Source organism: Globicephala melas, chromosome 13, assembly GCF_963455315.2.
Source record: "Globicephala melas chromosome 13, mGloMel1.2, whole genome shotgun sequence".
NCBI lineage: Eukaryota > Metazoa > Chordata > Mammalia > Artiodactyla > Delphinidae > Globicephala > Globicephala melas.
This window is the reverse complement of record NC_083326.1, coordinates 82,257,306-82,274,231: the sequence shown is the minus strand read 5'-3', so window position 1 is coordinate 82,274,231 and position 16,926 is coordinate 82,257,306. Positions and strand designations below refer to the sequence as shown.

Genomic DNA, 16,926 nt, shown 5'->3' with positions numbered 1-16,926 from the left:
AGGGAAAAGAATCTGAAAAAGAATACATATATATGTATAACTGAATCACTTTGCTGTACATCTGAAACTAACGCGACATTGTCAATCAACTATACTTCAATTAAAAACAACAACAACAGGGCTTCCCTGGTGGCGCAGTGGTTGAGAGTCCTCCTGCCGATGCAGGGGACACGGGTTCGTGCCCCGGTCCGGAAAGATCCCACCTGCCGCGGAGGGGCTGGGCCCGTGAGCCGTGGCCGCTGAGCCTGCGTGTCCGGAGCCTGTGCTCCGCAGCGGGAGAAGCCACGACAGTGAGGGGCCCGCGTACCGAAAAAAAACCCACCACCGACAACAACAATAATAAAAAACAAAACAGTATTTGTCAAGAATTTAGAACAGCACTTGGCACACAGTAACTTCTAGATACCAGAAAGCATTTGTTAAATAACAGACCTGGACGATCTTTGCATCAGTATGCCCCACACTGGGGTTTGAAGTCACACTACTCTTCCTAGGCTGGTAAATTCAACCCTTACGTCACTCCTCCTCCGGGATGAAGGCTCATTCACCATGGGGTGGGAGGTGTGGGGAGGGGAAGGATAACTCTGGAACAGAGATGGAGATGGGTGATTGTGAGGAAAATGCAGGCCCGGCCCTGGCGCTTCTGAGCACCTTGGTCCTTGCCTAGCAACTTGTGACCGAGCGCTGTTTTCATAAACAGAGGTGCTTTGGTGTTTGGGGAGCAGGTCGTTAGCAAGGCCCAGCCAAGAGGGAAAACTATGAAGAGAACACTCCAACCACAGAATGAAATACAGTCCCTTACTCGGAGACAGGAACAGAAGGGATGAGCTGCGGAGGCTGAAGCCTCCCTCCTTTCACAGAAAAGGATGCTCCTGGGACTTCCCTGGTGGCCCAGTGGGTAAGACTCTGTGCTCCCAATGCAGGGGGCCCAGGTTCGATCCTTGTTCAGGGAACTAGATCCCGCATGTGTGCCACAACTAAGAAGTCTGCATGCCGCAACAAAGATGCCACATGCCGCAACGAAGAACCACGTGCTGCAACTAAGACCCAGTGCAGCCTACATACATACATAAATAAATAAATAAATAAATAAAATATTAAAAAAAAAAAAAGGGACGCTACCGTCCGGTCACACAGCCAGTTAGCAGAGTTCTGGCCAGAGCCCCGCTCTCCTGACTGTGTCTCTGGACCGGTGCTCCCCACTCCACAGTCATCAGGATGTGGAGAGTTGTAAATCAGCCCTGTGGGAGTGCTCTCAGGACCCTCCTGTCCCTCCCCCACCCAGAGAGGACGGGTAAATATATACCAGCACGCCACTGGTGGAGCCCAACGGGATCCCGAATTATCGTAGGGAACGTCTCCCCCACAATGTGGGCCTGATGATGAATTTCAGATAGACTGGGGAGCCATTAAAAAAATTTTCTTTGATAAATCAAATACTCCAATTTGCTTCTCTGCCTACTTTTTCTTGCCTGTAATTACAGCTCTAAAAATGGTCACCAGCTCAAATACTAATAGACTAGCAAGTTGTATATCCATGCATGCAGCCACTGGCTTGCCTAAAAGTTGGGCCACTTGAGGCCATATAGAAACAAAGAGATAGTAGATATAAAGTGCTTCAAGAGACAGATGTGTTCAGAGGTGAGACGGTGTAACGCAGGCTCTTCCAACAATGAATGATTAAACACAGAAGTCCGGTCATGACCCAGTGACCTGGAGCAGAGTTGGAATGCATCTACCAATGTGCTTGGTGAGCTCTTAGGTCAGAAATCCAGGAGGCTGCCCGAATGTCTTCTCTCGCTCCCACGTGTGCAGTCATTTTGGCCGCCCAGCATCTGAATACCCTTCCTAGTTCTGGGTGAGCCTTTGTGGATGGAGGCTGCCCCCCACTACAGAAGCTAGAGGTGGCTTGTCCCTCTTTTTCCCAGGGGGTTAGGTCCTGGGCATGGGTCCCAACCTTACCCAGGTGGATGGTCTAGTAGGTTGATTTTCTTTTTTATTGAGGTATAGTTGATATACAATATAATATGTTTGAGGAATATAATATAGTGACTGGTTCCTTTTTCTCCGCATCTTCGCCAACATTTGTTATTTGTGGTCTTTTTGATGACAGCCATTCTGACAGATGTGAGGTGATGTCTCTTTGTGGTTTTGATTTGCATTTCCCTGATGATTAGTGATGTTGAGCATCTTTTCATGTGCCTGTTGGCCACCTGTACGTCTTCTTTAGAAAACGCCTATTCAGGTCTTCTGCCCATTTGTTTAATTGGGTTGCCAGTCGATTATTTTTAAATAATAGCTTTATTGAGATATAATTAACATACCATAAAATTCACCCTTTTTTTGGTTGGTTTTTTTCTTTTTTTGATGTGGACCATTTCTAATGTCTCCACTGAACCCGCCAGAATATTGCTTCTGTTTTATGTCTTGGCCTTTTTTTTTTGGCCCCAAGGTATGTGGGATCCCAGCTCCCCAACCAGGGACTGAACCCGCACTTCCTGCGTTGGAAGGCGAAGTCCCAACCACTGGACAGCCAGGTAAGTCCCAAAATTCACCCTTTTAAGGTGTTTTTGTGTGTGTGTGTGTGTGTGTGTGTGTGTTTTGCGGTACGCGGGCCTCTCACTGCTGTGGCCTCTCCCGTTGCAGAGCACAGGCTCCGGACGCGCAGGCTCAGCGGCCATGGCTCACGGGCCCAGCCGCTCCGTAGCATGTGGGATCTTCCCGGACCGGGGCTCGAACCTGTGTCCCCTGCATCGGCAGGCGGACTCTCAACCACTGCGCCACCAGGGAAGCCCCCTAGCTTCTTTTATTTAGCATATTTTCAAGGTTCATCCCATGTATTAATACTTCATTCTTTTTATGGCTGAATGATATTCCATTACATGGATTTACCACATTTTATTCATCCATTCATTCATTGATGGACATTGGGTTGTTTCCACTTTTTGGCTATTATGAATAACGTTGCTATGATGATAAGTATACAGGTTTTTGTGCAGATGTATATTTTCATTTCTCTTGGCTACATACCCAGCAGGGGAATTGCTGGGTCATATGGTAACTCTGTACTTAACATGTTGAAAAACTGCCAGACTGTTTTCCAAAGCAGCTGCACCATCTTACATTCCCACCAGCAACGTACAAGGGTTCCAGTTTCTCCACATCCTCACCCACACTTGTTATCATCTGTCTTTTTCATATTAGTCTTGTGGCGGTGAAGCGGTATCTCATTGTGGTTTTGATTTTGACTTTGATGTCTGAGGGTGTGCAGGGGCAGCGGAGAAATGACTTCCAGCAGAAGTGGCCCTTGGAGAGCCTAAGTATCGGAGGCGCTGAGCTCCCAGTGGTGGCAGCGCCATTGGCATCCTGGCTGCTGTTGGTTCCTGGTCATTTTCAGAGCTTGCTTCTTCAGTCGCTCCATTGAGCCTATGAGTTACCTGATAGTCTTCACATAAGGTCCCTTTTCCCCTGAAGCTAACCAGAGCCAATTTCTATTGCTCCAAACCAAAGATCATGGCTGATACCCTATTTAAGCTGCCCCTCAGTCTGTATACTTATTTATCCTTCCTGAATGTCTTTTCTCTTGTTGCAATCTTTCACTTCTCCCCAAACTACTATAACAATCCCCTCGCCGTGGGCCCTTTCCCCAGCCAATCCCTCTTGCCCATCACCCAGCCCTACGCCTCTGAGATCCAAGTTTGATCCACTTCTCCCCCTTCCCTTTCATATCAAGCCTAACCTCCCTGATTCAGCACACAAGGCCAGCTATAATGTGATCACTGACTTCTCTGGGCTGCTCTCCTGCCACTGCTCCCCGGCACTGCTCAGATGGGCTTAGGGCGCCTCATTTATGTAATGTCTCCTCCACCCGCCCTGATCGCCTCCTCCTTCCTGCCCCATCTGCTCTGGACGCCCCTATGTCATATCACAAAATACTGTATTATTATTGACAGGTCTGTTTCCCTCGCTACAATATAACCTTCTAAAGGGAAAGAAACATGCTTCCCGCCACATTTTATCTTAGGCCTTAGCACCAGGGCACACAGAGTTCAACTGAGGTCACTGTTAGAGGATCTGGCACAAGTTACTGCTATTCTCTCATCTATCCTTGTGAAAGGCAGAGGTGACGGACAGCACACTGAGGGAGGGGTAAGCGGCTAGCTCTGGTGAAGCTTCGCTGTACACCTGGCTGCCTTTGGGATACCACCAGCAACTCAGGGGACTGTGTAGTTAAACATGGTTGTGCACAAAGGGACAACAAGATCACGGAGAAAATTGTGGTTACATCTTTTAAAATGTCGAAATCCCTGGAAAACTAAGAAGGCTGTATTGATGCCGACTCAGGGTTTAAGGTTTACGGGGCTGAAACCCACTGGGAGCTTTCCCACCTTTGTCCAGTGTCAAGTGAGAGAACACACCAGCTTCAGGGCTGGTTCCTCACAAGACTTATTTATGGTCTTTCCTGGGATCCTCTGAGCGGCAGCATACCCCATATCAAGACTCTTTGTTTTGTTTTGTTTTTAAAAGCTTCTCCAAGGTTTTGTAATTAATTTTTTAATTTTATTTATGTATCTATTTTTGGCTGCATTGGGTCTTTGTTGCTGCATACGGGCTTTCTCTACTTGAGGCGAGCAGGGGCTACTCTTTGCTGTGGTGCGGGGCTTCTCACTGCGGTGGCTTCTCTTGTTGCAGAGCATGGGCTCTAGGCGTGCGAGCTTCAGGAGTTGTGGCGCACGGGCTTAGTTGCTCTGCGGCATGTGGGGGTCTTCCCGGACCGGGGCTCGAACCCGTGTCCCCTGCATTGGCAGGTGGATTCTTAACCACTGCACCACCAGGGAAGTCCTATATCAAGACTCTTTGAAAGTGAAGGAATGAGAAAGGCCAGATCATCTTCTTGAAGACTTGGCCTCCCTCCATTCCTCCTGCCCATCGCCCATGTGAAAACATTCCTGTTCGGACTCGAGAGGAAGCACCATGCGATGGCAGTGCTGAAGGAATGCCAGAGGTCGTTCTAGACTCCTGAGGACCCCACCTTGAGCCTACGTCCCTCTCTAGGGTCTGACCACACAAACCTCTGGTTCACTGAATGCTCTGGCCTTGGTGGCACTGTCCCCTCGGTCTGGAAGGTTCTCCCCACTCTTTCCATGACTGTCTCTTAACTTACAAGCCTCATCTTCGGAGAGACCGGCCCTGATCACAACTAAAGCACATTTCCCTCATGATATTCTACCTCATAGGCCCCTGGCTCTTCCTCTATGACCGCAGCTTGCAACGGCATAGTTATGTGTTTGTTTAATCAGAGATCCCCGAAGACAAGGGCCATGCCCGTCTTGTCCACCCCTGTACCCCCAGCCCTACCGCAGTGCTGGCGCACACTCACTCTTTGCTGAATTCATGAATGAATGGATGGATGAAGTCCATCTCCGAAGCAATCAGATGCACACGGAGGAGAAGCTGGGTGGCGGCCAGCACTTTAGACAGCGCCTACACCTGATGCTCTCTCTGCAACAGAACCAGGGTCCACAATACCGCCCACTGCTCCCTCCGCCAGGACAGACACGCTGTGGGGACTACCCTTCACAGCACACGCTGTGTGTTGTCTGAAGTGCTGGCAAAGAGCTTGTAGTGGTTGTTAGAACTAAACTCGCCCCCGCCCAAAGGAAAAAAACCCACTTGCTTTAACGACTAAGATCTAAAAAAATAAATACCATGTTTACATTGAAGTGTTTTGTGACTTCCCATCAACAAATAAGGAGAGAACAAGAGGGGGTGCAGGGCCGAACACAATGGCTCGTTCCCTTCCATGGGGGCGACCTTGGTATTGAACTTCCCCACTCACAGCTGGTGATTTCAAACTATGGAGAAAAAGGCAGGGTTGCTAACAGTGGGGAGTGATTTTCGGGGCCTGATGCCTCTCACCTGGGCACTGATAAATACCCATGGTTATCGGCGGGGGTGAGAGGCCTGCCTCGGGCATCAGCAGCTCAGGAAACACGGTAAAGAACCCCGCGACGGGTTACTGTCCCACGAGCTTGGGCCCTACACTCAGCATCACACTGCCCTGGAAGAATGTTGCATCAGCTCGGGTTGTGTGCCTGTGCCTGTGTGTGTGTGTGATATTCCTTTAAGCTAAGCTAGCAGAGGATGTTATATGACATATGAATAGGGTGGCAACTTACTGTTCAGTCCCAGTGTCCTGTGTCTGTTTATTATAGTCAGTTTTGAGCCACTGCCTGCAGGGGAACCTCTGTCATCCAGATCTCTCAAGAACGTGGTCAGGCCAAAAACCCCAGGGTCTAGGGCAGCCATGGCTTTAGGACACAGATCTTTCTGAAAAAAAAAAAAAGCCCCTTTTTGTCTACACTGTCGCGAAGCACAGCGGGTTCCCAGAGGACAGCTGGCACGTGAGGCAACCCACGAGCAGGGGCCCGGACTGGCTTCAAGAGCATTGGCTTGAGAGCTGTGGGGCACAGGGCAGCTCGTGGAAACAACTCAGGGGTGGCTGAGGCAGAAAGGTGGTACAGGATTTTTTTTTTTTTTTTTTTTTTTGGCCGCGCTGCGAGGCACGTGGGATCCTAGTTTCCCGACCAGGGATCGAATCCGGGCCCCGGCAGTGAAAGCACGGAGTCTTAACCACTGGACTGCCAGGGAATTCCCTCATTTTTAAATATAGTTTTGATTTTGAAATATTTTAGATTTGCAAAGGTAGTATGGAGAGTTAACACAGACCCTTTGCCCAGCTTCCCTCGTGTGCACTTTTAGGCAACCAAGATACATTGATCGAAACTAAGAAATTAAGTTTGGCCCAATGCTGTCAATTGAACCACAGACTTCCTCTGGGTTTCACCGGGTTCTTCCTAGTGTCCTTTTTCCGTTCCAGAAACCCAGGATCCTGCTTCACTTTTAGTCATCGTGTCGCCTTAGTCTCCTCCGACCTGGGACAGTTTCTCAGCCTTTTCTTGTTTGTCATGACCTGGGCTTTTTTGAAGAGTACTAGTCAGGTGTTTTACACATACGTCGTATTTGTAAAACTCCGTTGGAAAGAGTCATCCTGGCCTAGAAGGTGGAGCAAACTCCAACCTGCGGGACAGATCCGGGCTGCCATGTCCGTGTGGTCCGCAAGCTAAGAATGGCTTTCACATTTTTGAGTGGTTGAAAAAAATCTCTGAAGAAGATTTCACGGTATGTGGAAATTCTCATGAAATCCAAATTAGTTTCAGTGTCCCCAAATTAAGTTTGATTGGAAGGGGGCCACGTTCGTTCTTTCCTGGACCAGAGTCTGTGTGGCTGCGTTTGTGCTCCAGCGGCCGAGGTGAGGCATCCACCAGCCCACTCGGCCCACAGATCCCCACTGTTTACCCTCTGGCCCTTTCCAGAGAGTCTGCTGACCCTGATGCAGATGGCCTGTGGGGGCCGGATTCACTTTGATTCAAAAGCTAAGTCAGCTATTAAAAGAGCACTGAAGCTTCACGTTCTTTCATTCAGTCGTTCCACAAATATTTATCAAGGGTCCTTTGTCAAAGCTTGCAGAGACCCCTATTTGAGCAAGTGTTAACAGATGCTAAAACCCTGGAGTCGGGAGAGATTAATTCTCATCAAACGTCTTCCCCAGTCTCAGGCACAGTTTCTGCCTGCAGTGATAATAGCTGCTGTCCTACTTTGAGCACTACGTTATGCCAGGAACACTTTTATTTGCAATATCTCTTTTAATCCTCACCACCACCCCAGGAGTTGTTCCAGGGGGAAACTGAGGTTTAAGAGATTAGCCACACCCAAGGGCACACAGGGTGCTACTAAATGGCAGAGGCAGGATGCAAGCCCAGGCCGGCCCGGCCCTTGGGCTGGTGCTGTGCAAACAAGACACTCATCCTGCCCAGGAGGGGCCTGGGGGTCTGGAGGAGAGAGTGGGGGGCGGGGGAAGCTTTGGGTGGTTCCTGGACGATCATGGCTTTTCCACAGGCTCCTGAACTCTGGAAGCAACAGGCCAGGATGCAGAGGTCGGTAGCCAGAGGCCCCATCTGAAACGGTATTATTTTTTCAAAAGAACATCACATGGTGCTTTTTGGGGTCCAGCATCTCACCCCTGCGTCCGATGTACAAGCCCAGCGAGATCGTCCGTCTTGGGTCTCTGCTCCCTCCATTTCTGGTGTTGCTGCTCTGCTACCCACATGGCTGGGAGAGTCTGAGCTCTCTGCTCTCTGGGCAGGAAGGCAGCCCTCCTCTTCCTGCCCTGGACCCGGGTGCTGGGGCCCGGCCTCGCCACCACTTGCGTGGCCAGCAGGTGAAGACGCCTCGCCGGGGATGGAAGGTGCACATGAGCTGCTCTTCACCCTGGTCGGACAAGCTGAGAGCTCCCCCAAGAAAAGCAGCAGCAGAAAGGGTGAGAAGGGGCGCCCGCGGCCTGGCTGGGCTGGGAGCGGGGTGGGAACGCCGCCGACACGGATGCTGCGGTCCCCTGCTATTTGCACCTTCCCGGATGCAAATAGGGTGACCCTCACCCTTCCCCTATCGACTCAGCGCAGAGCGAGCGGCTCAGCCTGGGCCTGACGGCGGTTCCCGCTCACCAGCCCCGCCGCCACGGGTCCAACTGCTCACGGGCCGGTTCTGCTCCAGACGATGACTCCAATATATGTCGTCAACAAGAACCAAAAAGAGGGCGCCGGACCTGATGAAAGAAGCCCCTGGTGGGTGTCCAGAGTGCATCCCATTCTGAGTTATTTTCTGAAGACAACAAGTCACTTGAGAGTTTTCTGCTCCCTAACATGTCCCCGGGAACTTTTTAACTGGCTTGCTAGTCTGTCTCTCCTAAGCCCTCAGCAGCTGCAAAGCTGATTCACAAAGCTTGTTTTCCTTTTCGTGTTTTTCAAAAAGAACCAAATGTAAACCAGGTTGCAAAGCCCTGGAGGTATACAGTGTGATGAGCGGGCGCCGGCTGTCCTGAGGCGGTGGTGACACAGCCGCGGTGGGGGATACGGCTCTGTTCTGTGTTCCAGGCTGTCCCAAGGACCCACAGAGCCAAGTTTCCAAACGGCCGCCACGCAGGGGGCTCTGTGCCTGGAGGAGGGTGCTGCAGCCGTTCTGTTTCTCTCACACAGACCCCTGCTCCGGGGGTCAGAAACATCATCTCAAAGGCTGGTTTCTCCGGGGAAGGAGCTGGTACTGGCCGGCGGGTGTGTCGGACTAAGCACGTGTGGAGAATAACCTTTGGCCCATTTGCCTGAGTGAGACCTCATAACTGAGGACAAAACTCTTAAAATCAGACCATAACTTCCATCTGTTTATATGACGAGGGTACCCTATCTTCAAGGTCAGAATGCTGCTGAAGCCTGAGTCACGTTCCCTCAACACCCCGAGCCGCGCCGGGGAACTGCTTTCGCCTGCTACGAGTTCTGCAGCCCAGCGGAGTTCAAGGCTGCGAATCAACCACGCTGGCCTCTGCGGCGCGTGCGCTGTGTGAGGGGGCGGCTCCCGTCTGCTGAGCTCTGCCCCGGGGAGGCCGGCCGGCCGGCCGTTTCTGGTCCAGCTGCGGTACACACAGGGCTCCGGGGCTGCTCTGTTCTGCATTCTCTCTGGCAGGTGCCACCAGCGTTAAGCATGGCCGGGGATGCTCTTCATAACGGTCGCACACAACTGCTCAGGGGTTTTGCTCATAAGAAGCCACAAGCCGGGGCTCTCGGGAGCCCAGAGCACCCAACGCCCCCGCCCCAGCCTAATAGCAGGCTGGGGTGACGCATATCAGGCCACATTAGGCTAAGGGTCCAGGTGCCACTTGAGGGGATAGAAATAAGGCCACACTTGCCACGAGGAAGGCCTGCTGCTGCCTGAGGCCCCTTCTGCCCCCGGGGACCACGCCACCTTCTCATCCTGTCCAAACCCCCTCCAGGCAGCACTGCCGTGGATTAGGCATGAGAATGGCGGCCGGGGTCTCCAGACACCCTTTCCATCCAGCTGCCATCGTTTTTCTTGCCTCCACCCACTTTTCTATTTCAGAAACAGTGGAATGTCCAACTTTGTGAATTCCATTGCTTAACAGAAATTTGCTTTTAATGTCTAAACGTTCTGAAGATTAGAGTAGGGGTAGGGAAATGTGGGAAAAGCAGTGCCTTGTGGAAAAAACACACACACACAAAGTCCTTTGTGCTTCAGGCACTCCTTTCAACTTCACTGACCGTAGGATCTTGTCCAGAATCTTGGGAAATGGTTAGGCCAAGAATTTGAGTCGTGAATATTTCTGCAGTGATTTCGTCTGGAAGTTCTTCTTCAAAGCAAATTTCTGAACCTAACCAAACAAGAAAAGAAAGCAAATGCCTTCATAACAATTAGGTTTTTAACTCTGAAGCATTTTCCAAAAATATGAGGAAATGATACTAAACAAAAGTGAGAGGAGCTTTGTGCTGGGATTTGGCCCTGATTCTGTGAAAACCTTTGGGTGGAAACTGGTTAAAATCCCTCCTTTGTGATTTGGGTTTGGAGCACTGTTACCCAAAACTCTGCACACTTCACTGGAAAGCCTCAACTACAAGGCATCATTGATTTTACTGTTTTGAGACACTTAGGAACACTGTATACATGTGTGTGTATATAAAACAATTGGGAAAATTACATTCTGAGATCCCAGGTACACAAGGAATGGCATAGAGGAGCTTGCAGGTTGGAAATGACCAATCAGCTCCTGGAGTCTAGAACTATCTGTGTTAGGAACTCTGTTCAATTTGAAATTGGGAACAGACAACAGAAGGAGAGGGAGAAGGAAGCCTGGTGAGGAGTCTTTGCTCCCGACCCCATGGGGGCAGCAGGGCAGCACTCGGGGTTGTCCATGGACACGTTCCAGCACAAGGGCGTCAGTGAGCTAAAAGAAGGAGGTGGGAAATCCTCAGACAGGAAAGGAGAGGAGGATTTTTTTTTTTTTGGCCACACTGCACAGCATGCGGGATCTTAGTTCCCCGACCAGGGATCGAACCCACGCCCCCTGCAGTGGAAGCGCGGAGTCCTAACCACTGGACTGCCAGGGGAGTCCCAGGATGATCTTTAAAGATGTTCAAGCTCTGGCAGCTTGAAGTCGGGCTCGTGCCTGCCTGCCGAGTCCCTGCCCTCTCCTTATCCAAGGCTCTCATGACGATACCTCTTCTGAAAGAGCTTCCGAACTGTATCCTCTACTAGTGGCCAAGATTCGCCTACCCAAGCTGGAAAGATGAGGACTGAATCGGGGGAATAAAGGGAAGAAACAAGGCTGGGAGACACGAAGGAAGGACGGAGCACAAGAACAAAAGCTTTCATCTCTTAGACATGACCACCACTCCCTGGTCTTTTTATAACTTATTCATGTTGCGTTCCCAACAGACTTGCTTTGTTGTGTGCATGGTATGAAGGAGAGTGGCTTGCACCAGTTAGAAGACTTAAATGCACTTAAGTCGCCAACAAATTAGTGCAGCTCAGCTACGTGTCCAGACAGAGCCCACTGTAGTACCTTTGACAGAAGAGGCTGCGGGCTCGGATTTCCAGCCCTCAGGATTCAGTCCGAACAGTGTAGCGAAGCAGTCAGACATCTCCTCTTCCGTCATGTGCTCACCTGGGCATCACAAAGGGAAAAGGAGGCTGTTCAGCTCATGGGACTGAGCCTCACGTCAGAGTTTAGCATCATCATTCTGGGGTCTTCAAGAGAATGATTCCACTGTTTCCTGGAGACACAAAAACATTCTAGGGAGTCCCATGTTACTGTCACATAGACTTCCTTATATGGTGCTAAAAATGGGACTCCAACCCAGGGGGCTGTGTTGGGGCTTGTGCAGAGAAAGAAGACAGCACTCTGATAAAGACTGTGCTTAGCTTCATTTCAAATTCCCTCACATTAGAAGCAGCAGTTTGGCTAAGATGAAATGATCGCCCAGAGAAAAGGGCTACTTGACTTCCTCACATAAAACGATGAGGAAGGACTTCCCTGGTGGCGCAGTGGCTAAGAATCCGCCTGCCAATGCAGGGGACATGGGTTTGAGCCCTGATCCGGGAAGATCCCACATGCTGCGGAGCAACTAAGCCTGTGCGCCACAACTACTGAGCCTGCGCTCTAGAGGCCATAAGCCACAATTACTGAGCCCGCGTTCCACAACTACAGAAGCCCACACGCCTAGAGCCCGTGCTCTGCAACGAGAAGCCACTGCGATGAGAAGCCCACGCACTGCAACGAAGAGAGAAGCCTGCGCACCACAACGAAGAGTAGCCCCCGCTTGCCGCAACTAGAGAAAGCCCGAGCGCAGCAACAAAGACCCAAAGCAGCCAAAAATAAATAAATAAATGTATTTTTTTAAAAAGTACGATGAGGAAAAGAATAGGTAAAAATGAAAAGTTTTACTTTGGTGTGGTTTTATTTCACAAATGCAACCCAGTCTCGTAGTAGCTCTGTGAGGTTGATGGCTGGCACTTGTATTCCTGCTTTACGAGTGAAGGCCCTGAATCTTGCAGCTCCAGGAAGTTGAAACATAAACTGCATCCTTCTGGTTCCCGGCATCCTTCCCTTTACCCCGTGTTTGCCAGCCATGTGGGTCAGTAAGCGGCATCCTTGCGGCTGAAGTCCAGTCAAACTAGAGATGCTGGAGGGCGTTCTGTCTCCCAGCTCAGTTCTCTCCAGTGGGAATGGCTCAAGGGTGTTACGAGATATACCTATTTAGGTATTTACCTTTGGTTTGAAGCAGTTTCAGAAAATCCTCTCTTCGAATAGCTTTCTTTCCCTTTGAATTGGTAAAACCAAGAATGTCAAAGCTCCGCTGGATGCCACTCATGGTGTTACCGAAGGGTGGTCTGTGATTAAGGTAAACTTTGAAGAAATCCGGTAGGTTGATTTTGTCAATTAGTTTTCCAGTGTCCACATACTCACTAAATCTGATTTCATTAAACATATCTTCAATCTAGGAAAGAGGTTTAGGGGGGAATAAAAAAAAGACCATGGTAAGCAGAAAAGACACTTTGATAGACTTCTAAGAATTGGAGAGTAACAGACAAATGTTCACCGTTAGCTTAGAACATGTATGTTATGAGTTGACTGTATCCCCCCTCCAAAGAAAGATAGGTTGAAGTCCTAACCCCAAGTCCCTCAGTCCCTCAGGGCAGATGTCATTAGTTAAGATGAGGTTGTACTGGAGGAGGGTGGGCCTTTCATACAACATGACCGGTATCCTCATAAAAAGAGGAAAGAGACATTCAGGGCCAAGATGGACATGTGATGGCCGAGGCAGTGGTTGGAGGGATACAGCTTAAGCCAAGGAACATCAAGGATTGATGGTAACTGCAGAAGATAGAAGAGGCGAGGACACACATTATCCTCTACATGTTTCATAGAGAGCATGACCCTGCTGACACCTTGATTTCAGACTTCCATGAGAGAATAAATTCCTGTTGTGTGAAGCCACCCACTTTGTGGTACTAAATTTTACAGCAGCTTTGATCCACTGTCCAACTGGTCAATACTATTAGCATTGGCATGAACAGTGTTTCATTTCTTCACTTTTCACCTAAGTATCTCACAGTGTATCTACTACATCCTTGCTTTGTGAAGAAGATATTAGTTTCATTTAAAAGATGGAATCCTGGGCTTCCCTGGTGGTGCAGTGGTTGAGAGTCCGCCTGCCAATGCAGGGGACACGGGTTTGTGCCCCGGTCCGGGAGGATCCCACATGCCGCGGAGCAGCTGGGCCCGTGAGCCATGACCGCTGAGCCTGTGTGTCCAGAGCCTGTGCTCCGCAGCGGGAGAGGCCGCAACAGTGAGAGGCCCGCGTAATGCAAAAAAAAAAAAAAAAAAGATGGAATCCTGAAGAATTTAGAAATTAGTTTAGATGAACAAGCAAATAATTCAGTGTGAAACTCAAATACAGGACCTAAGGCTGTGGTAAGTTTCTTAAGGCAACTAACTGCACCATGATTCTTTTTTCCTTTCTTTCTTTTCCATCTTTATCCTGCAATGTTTTATATACTCAAAAGATTCTATGTAACATACATACAACTTATGTGATATAATTTTTAAAATGAAGACCTAAGAAGCCATCATTCATTGAAAATATCAACACAGTTGGCAAGGCTTAAGCGAGACTAACCAAGAGAAAGAAGAGAAAAGACTCAAATTATTAAAATCAGGAATGAAAGAGGGAATACCAGTACCAATCTTACAGAGATTAAAAAGAGTATGAGCAATTACATGCCAACAAATCAGATAACTTAGGTGAAATGGACAAATTCCTAGAAAGATACAAATGACCAAAACTGACTCAAGAAGACAGAGAAAATCTAAACAGACCTATAACAAGTAAATAGATTGAATTAGTAACTTTACAGCTTCCGCAAAGAAAAACCAAGGACCAAATGGCTTCATTGGTGAATTCTACCAAATATTTAAAGAATACCAATCCCCCACAAACTCTCCCAAAAACATAAGAAAAGGGAACAATTCCCAACTCATTCTGTGAGGGCTGCTTTCTGATTTGGAAAGTCACTCTTTGCGTATTTTCCAAATTTCCTAGAATGAGCAGAGTGCTGACATGTCTGTGGATTCAAATGGAAATGTGGCGCCAGTTAATGCAGGTCTCCACACAGGGCTCCTTGCGTAACTGGCAAAATGCAAGGAGGCGAGAAATAGAACACAGAAACAAACGAAACCACTCCCCACTCCCATCAGCCTTCTCTGTGCAGTATTTTTGTACCACGCACACTGCAGCCGGCTAAAATTCAGAAACCTGAACGGTGCCTGACAAAGGGCTAGAAATGAGTAATTTATTTTAGTGTCTACATTTGAAACTAATATGTGTCCCTCCAAATTGCAGCGTTTTGAATTTTACAGAGAGAGAGAGAGAGAGAGAGAGAATAAGAGCCACAGAAAAGTGGGAAATAATTTTTTTCCCCCAGAACCTGAACTTCTTTGGTCTGTAGGAATGAATCAGGAAGAGAATCTATATTTGTACACAATATTTATCAATAGATAGCCAATTTCTCCCTGTCCACTAAATAAATGTAGAACAAAAATGGAAAGAGCACCAGTTTGAAGCAATGCCAAATATTAGCCTGTCTGGAACATCCTAGTGTCTTGGTCTTGCCCCAAGTATCAAGAAGAAAATACAAACCTCTTGCAGTCCAGCCATCATTTCTGTGAAAGATCTGCGGTACCTTCCTTCCACTTTTTCCCATGCATATAAAACACATGTGTCTATTTTTTTTTTGCAAAACTGGTACGTGTATATATCCTTTTTTGTATCCTGCTTTTGTATCCTGCTTTTCCCCTTTTTACACTGTATCTTAGTAATCGCCTAATATTTTCAAAGAAGCCATATATCTTCAATGCAACATTCCAGGAATGGTCTTTAGATATAACATCATTGGTTATGGATACAAACGAACCATAATTGGTACTATGCAAGTAGCTCTAATTGGTAACATTTTCATATACAGCATTTGTTGAGTTTATATTATGTACAACTGCACGTTAAATTATGTACAATTTTGTGTATAAATAAAACTATCCAGTAGCATATATTATTTACAGATTCTACTATATGATTTTAATACTACTAGTATATGCATGTGCTACCACTTACTATGAGCCAAAGGAGACTGGGGCTAACACTATGATCTTTGATGGCAGACCTAGGTTCAAAACCTGGTTCTGCCATTTTCTATATGACTTTGGGTTAGTAACTTAACATTCCTTATCCTCAGTTTCCTGTCTTGAAAAAGGGAGTAACATGGTAAACCGTTTGCAGTGGGCTGATCTGAGGCTTACCGTGACAATGTATCTAAAGTGCTGACACAGTGCCTAACACAGTCAGCACTCAACCGGCAGTAATTGTTCTTGTGATTCCTAAACTTCCTATGCCCTTGCTAATTACAATGCATGTAATTATAACATAAATTATAATTTATAAATACATAAATTATAACGTAAATGACACGTGTACTTTACAAACGCGATATACGATTCAAACTCAATTGAGAAATAGGAGACTAACCCGAAGAGGACAAAGAAGGAATCCAAACGTGCCTGGAGTTACTCACACCCGGAGCGTTCCAAAGATCTCAGGGAACGTTCCTGGCACAAACCACTCTGTAGGTGACTCACCTCTTACTCTCTTTCCCCAAATGACTGGCCGAAGATCACTGCTCAACAGGCAGAGAGCTGGCAGCTTCAGCATCATGACGTCTCTTTCCCGAGCCTACTCTGGGTTAGTTGAAGAGGCAGGTGCTGCTACGTGTCTAAACGAGGTTCGTGCTTGGGAGAGGAACCTCGGAGCCCGAATGGAATGCCCAGAGCCTTCCCAGGCCCCGCGGTCGCCCAGAGCGCGCTGGCTGGCTCAGCCCGGCCTATTATTGGCATTCTCACGCCGGCCTGTCATCCACTAAGGCAGTGGTTCGTCTGATTCACCCAGGGAGCTTTAAACATTCTAAGGCCTCGGCCCCATTCCCAGAGACCCTGATTTAATTGTTCTGGGGTGGAGTATAAGCAGTCATAGTTTTTAAAAGCTCCCCAGGGGATATGAAGGTGTGGCCAAGGTTGAGAAGTATGGCTTTAAGGCATGGGATCTCAAACTTTATCAGGTATCAACATGAGCAGGAGGGCCCCTTAAAACACAGACTGCTGGGGCTTCCCTGGTGGCGCAGTGGTTGGGAGTCCACCTGCCGATGCAGGGGACGCGGGTTCGTGCCCCGGTCCGGGAAGATCTCACATGCCGCGGAGCGGCTGGGCCCGTGAGCCATGGCCGCTGAGCCTGCGCGTCCGGAGCCTGTGCTCTGCAACGGGAGAGGCCACAGCAGTGAGAGGCCCACGTAATGCAAAAAAAAAAAAAAAAAAGAAAAAACACAGACTGCTGGTCTGGGGGCCACAGCTTTGAGAACCAGCTCTTACACCACAGCGGCTAGCGGAGGTGACGCTCATGCCAAAAAGAATCAGCA

At 48.6% G+C, this 16,926-nt stretch overlaps 1 protein-coding gene across 3 annotated transcripts in view; it reads right to left on the bottom strand.

The window, feature by feature from the left end:
- The window catches only part of CFAP251 (cilia and flagella associated protein 251), a 90,737-nt gene that overhangs the window by 10,676 nt on the left and 63,135 nt on the right, over nucleotides 1-16,926 (bottom strand). The window contains exons 20-24 of one of the 3 annotated variants that reach the window (XM_030860219.2): nucleotides 12,674-12,902; nucleotides 11,468-11,569; nucleotides 10,170-10,279; nucleotides 6,180-6,330; nucleotides 2,775-5,502 (exon numbers count right to left, since the gene is read on the bottom strand). In XM_030860219.2, the coding sequence (XP_030716079.2) occupies nucleotides 5,474-5,502; nucleotides 6,180-6,330; nucleotides 10,170-10,279; nucleotides 11,468-11,569; nucleotides 12,674-12,902 (621 nt within the window). In that variant the 3' untranslated portion in view covers nucleotides 2,775-5,473. Of the gene's footprint in view, nucleotides 1-2,774; nucleotides 5,503-6,179; nucleotides 6,331-10,169; nucleotides 10,280-11,467; nucleotides 11,679-12,673; nucleotides 12,903-16,926 lie in introns of those variants that run through there. The other 2 variants (XM_060311066.1, XR_009566512.1) reach the window with 2 other exon arrangements.